We start from the raw sequence: 4,718 nt of genomic DNA on the forward strand, positions 1-4,718 counted from the left end.
TACGTAATTGAAAACGCCGGGCGTCATGTAGCGAAATTTCTGCGTCTTTTAGAAATTTTGTATTATCTCCGAAACTATTTAACTAATTAACATACTGTACATGGGAAATCTTATCTCCATTATATCCTTGTGATTATTAAATAATTTATTTTGATAAGGATTTAGTAGTATAAATAATGACGTAAACCTAAGTATATAAAATTAATATTTTATAAAACACTAAAGGTGCTATATTTGCTAAAATAAAAGACAAAAGACAGATATATGGTGTCGCGGACTTTTTTATAGAACTTTTAAAGGACATAGAGCCTCCATACATTGCTTTCAATTTTACACAATGGATATGGCAGCGCATGCGAATATGTCTGTTTATGATGAATTTCGGTCCAACCTGTATGACAAAAACTATGATAACTTTGCTAATTTATACGATACCTATATAAAATATAGCACTCCTATAGCACTCCTCGATAACGTAGCATTCTACTGGTGAAAGAATTTTTGAAATCGGATCAGTAGTTCCGAAGATTACCCCATTTAAAGAATGTCACAAACTTACAAACTTAGACAAAGTCGCGGACGTCCGCTAGTAGTTCATAATATGAAGTGGAGTCGCCGCACTGTCCTACTCACTTCTCGTGGTGGTCAGCATCTGCCGCTATTGGTTGACATCGAAACGCCGAAACCCGCTACTTGTGGAACGACAACTCATCACTTTCTCCCTTCATTTGGAAAGCGCCGCACGTATCCTCAAAGGGGTTGACTTCAGAAGCGGATTTAAAGAGCAAAACACGATTATTTAATGGGAAATTTTGACTCGATCGATCGACGACGCTCACCTTCACCGCTCAAGTTGTTATCCGGCTATCCCAAAATAATCCATGAAGGATTAACTAACAAAAGGTGAGGACGGATCGAATGTCACGATAAGAATGAGCTAGACCTATATCACCAGGTCTCCCTCTGCTCCCCACATAACTCACGGAACACTTCGTTCTGTCTCGGTGACGACACACGCATAAACTGCAGGCCGGCGGGCGGCGGCGCGGCGCGCGTGTGCGTGTGGACGGCGCTGGGCGCGCTGGCCGGCGCCGCGCTGCCCACGGGCGCGCCGGCGCTGGCCGCGCTGCTGCTGCCGCGCGCGCACCGCTGCCCGCGCACGTTGCTCGTGCTGACCGCCGACGCGCTGCAGGTATCGGCCCCGAGCCGCGGCTTCAGGGAGTACGCTGAAGTTCTCTACATAAAAGCGAATAATGTCAGTTAACGTTCGGGTACAAGTCGAGTTCTGTGTCACGTCTCAGATGTGGACCTTGTGCATGCGCAGGTGTGGCAGGCGCAGGCCGACTGACGCACACACACGCACACACGCACACACGGGCGGACAGGCGCTCTCCGCGCCCTCGTGAGGTTCACAGTTCACAAGTCACGTCACAGTCGATACATTTACATGATCCGGACAAGTATGTAAGTAGCCGACGTCGCCAGCTATTTGCGGTGCCGTGTGGCAGAACTAAAGCAAAGAAAACATATGAAACATATGTACCAGACGATGTGTTCTGTGACAGACAGACTAAAGTTAATCAGCACGCTTATAATTATATACTCTTTGGTCTGCCCGCGACTGTCGGCCCAACATCACTCGGAAGACACGGGTGACGTTAATCCGACATGATTTTGGTTGGTGGGAGGCTTCGGCCGTGGCTAGTTATCACCCTACCGACAAAGACGTACCGCCAAGCGATTCAGCGTTCCGGTACGACGTCGTGTAGAAACCGAAAGGGGTGTGGATTTCATCCTCCTTCTAACAAGTTAGCCCGATTCCATCTTAAACTACATCATCACTTACCATCAGGTGAGATTGTAGTTGAGGGCTAACTTGTAAAGAATAAAAAATATATATATATATGAAGTGAAGTCTCAACTAAAATAAAATAATGGCGGTCAGTCATAGGCCTGTAATCTTGAAATCTCTTTGTGAATAATCAGTATAAATGAGTACAACATATCTTCGTATTTTTGATTAAAAAAAAATAAAAAAATAAGAACATTCGTCTGAACGGCGCCGCGACCACCTGGAGTGCGCACACGACCATCTCGTTTCTGGCCCCTACTCACTCGCACACACAGCATGGCGCTCCGCCTGCTGCCCGCCCGCCTGCCGCCCGCCCGCCTGGTGACCGCGCGAGCGCTGGCGCACGAGGCGCGGGCGCCCTGCACGCCCGCCGCGCGGCCGCCGCACGACGCGCGCGACGCGGGCGCGCCGGCGCCGTGCCAGCCCGCCGCGCGGCCGCCGTGTCGCGCGCCCGCCGCTCGCCCCGCCGCCGGCCTGCGCGTGACGTGCTGCCCGGCCGGCCGCGGCGCGCGCCCGCCCTGCGCCCGCCCGCCGCCGCCGCCGCCGCTCGCCTGCTCCGACCTGGCGCGGGTGCGTCTCATCACTTATTCCGCGCGCCGCGCTACGAACGAAAGAGAAACGAAATTCTCCTGGCGCCTGGGAGACGCACGGTGACACTTGCGAGGCGCAGGCTCTAGGCGCGCCTGGGAGACGCCCGACGACACTCGCCTGGACGGTTCGTGTTGCTGGGCGGCAGTGCAGTGTGACCTAGCGAGGTCTTAGAGCGGGAGCGGTTTTGCTGGTATGCTTCTCGTAGCCACTTTTTTGTATAGATATAAAGTTATAGTAAGTATGTACTTCTGTTTTATTTTTATTGTGCGATCTTTACAATAACGCGGCACAGTGAGCTCGAGTCCGGTTCAGATGTCGGAGTAGCCCGAGGCCCGAGCCGTGTTATCCCCTATGGGCTTAAAAATATTTTTGTTACGTGTCTACACTATATTATAGTGTAGACTCGTAAGAAAAGCTAGACTCGTAAGATTACTACCGAGCGACCAACAGGTTCATCGTATTTCCGATTCTCTAGGAAATACGGGGAGAAAATAAACTTTATATTACTCGTTCATAATAAAGCTTTCATAATTAATATGAACGTGTAGTCATTAGTAAATTAAAAATATCGTACACTAGTTAATAGAATATACTCAAAACATTACAAAAATAAAGGTTGCCTGTCCTCACCGGCTACAGTCGGCTACTGTGTCTAATGAAAGATTATTTTATCAATTTAACTGTATTAGATTGCTTGTGGCCGAGTTCATAGTTTCCTACATTTAGTATTAAAACATTTACATCGCATTTCAACTAGGCCTACCTACCCACCCTTTCAGTCATTCTGGCTGAATAACGTTGCGCGTTTCTAGGCCCACTATAGATCAATATTATCATTCAGAACGATTATTTTATTCTCTGATTAGAAGTATCCATATATCCGTTTCAGACGGAAGATCCCCAGGGTAGCGCCCCGGACGCTGCGACGGCCGGCGGCGGCGCGTGCGGCGCGCGGCTCGACCTGGTGGCGCGCCGGCTCGCGGCCGCAGAGCGCGCGCGCCGCGCCGCCTACGAGAACGAGCTGGCCGCGCGCCAGCCGCGCGTCGCGCCGCCGCGCCGCGCCTACCGCCTGGCGGCCGCGCGCGAGTGCCTGCGCGCCACGGACGGGCGCCGCTACTCGGTGCGCGACGCGGCCGCGCCGGCGCGCTGCGGGCCGGGCCGCCAGGCGCCGGCGCCCCGCGCCGTGCTCGTCGAGCCCTTCGACGCGTGCCGGCCGAGCCTCGACCGTCGGCCGGACCCGTGCGCTCACCGACCAAAAATATTCCTCGAAGTCGATCGTGCATCTGCCCCCGCCCCGAGCCCCGCGCCGCCCGCGCACGAGCTCGCGGAAACGCGGCGAGAGGTGGGCTCCGCCGTGAGCCCGTCGCCCGCCGCCGGGCTGCTGCGCCGGCTCGCGGGCGTCGGGCGCGGATCGACGGGCCGGCGCCGGCTGCACACGGAGACCGCGGCGTGCGGGGCGAGCCCGGCCTCGCCGGGGGTGACCGAACGCAGCTCGGAGGTCGCGCTGCGAGAGCGGGGGCGGTGGGCGGAGGCGGCGCGAGGCCGCGAGCTGGCGCCGGCGGGCGGGGCGCTGGAGCTGCGCGTGCCGCCGTCCGCCGAGGCGCTGCGCGTGCGCGTGTCGGTCGACTTCGCCGCGGCGACGCCTCGTCCCTCCGCCGCCCGCGCCCCGGACACTCGAGCTCTCTCCTGTGTTTCCGACGCTCGTGGTCCAGATTCTTGGCTGTCGATAAAAAAAATACATAAAAGAATTACAGACGGATGGAGAGATGTCGAAGGCTCGAAGTCGAAGAAGCGACCGCAGGAGTGCTCGACGACGCGACCGGCGGCGCCCGCGCCGAGCCCCAGCCGCACACCAGCCGCGCGGCAGCCGTGCGGTCCGTGCGGACCGCGCCCGTCGCAGGACAAGTCGCGACTTCATCAGGGCACGACTTTATTCTTGTGCAATAACGAATTGCTTGCGAGTGATAAAAATAAATTCTAGTGAAATGCTTTGATTATTTTTTAATAAAATGGGACAATGTCTTATTTGTAGAAATACGCCCCTTTCACACGGCAATCTAGTTTTTTTGCAGGATCCCGTTTGATGGCAAATATGTTTATATGCGAGCATATTTAGCGTAATTTACATTTAATCATAAGATAAACAGAAGTTGACAATAACGTTGACTCAAAAAGATAAGACTTACCGACTAAACTAAAAAGCGAAAAATAACATCGTATTATGTTCTACCCACTGATCAGTTTGAAGCCGGTGCAAGCCCGGTGATGTATTCAT

General features: G+C 53.8%; 1 protein-coding gene across 2 annotated transcripts; it reads left to right on the plus strand.

Moving 5' to 3' along the window:
- Positions 1 to 301: 301 nt before the first annotated feature.
- LOC128199898 (translation initiation factor IF-2-like) lies at positions 302 to 4,434 on the plus strand. 2 transcript variants are annotated; one of them, XM_052891287.1, is made up of 4 exons: positions 302 to 1,192; positions 1,325 to 1,407; positions 2,128 to 2,422; positions 3,333 to 4,434. In XM_052891287.1, exons 3-4 carry the CDS (start codon positions 2,129 to 2,131, stop codon positions 4,422 to 4,424), a joined length of 1,386 nt encoding a protein of 461 aa, XP_052747247.1. In that variant the 5' UTR covers positions 302 to 1,192; positions 1,325 to 1,407; position 2,128; the 3' UTR covers positions 4,425 to 4,434. The 2 variants fall into 2 exon arrangements, with proteins under 2 accessions (XP_052747247.1, XP_052747246.1); XM_052891286.1 differs by having other exon boundaries at positions 303 to 1,192; positions 1,325 to 1,464.
- The last annotated feature ends 284 nt before the right edge of the window (positions 4,435 to 4,718 follow it).

Source organism: Bicyclus anynana, chromosome 3, assembly GCF_947172395.1.
Source record: "Bicyclus anynana chromosome 3, ilBicAnyn1.1, whole genome shotgun sequence".
NCBI classification, from domain to species: domain Eukaryota; kingdom Metazoa; phylum Arthropoda; class Insecta; order Lepidoptera; family Nymphalidae; genus Bicyclus; species Bicyclus anynana.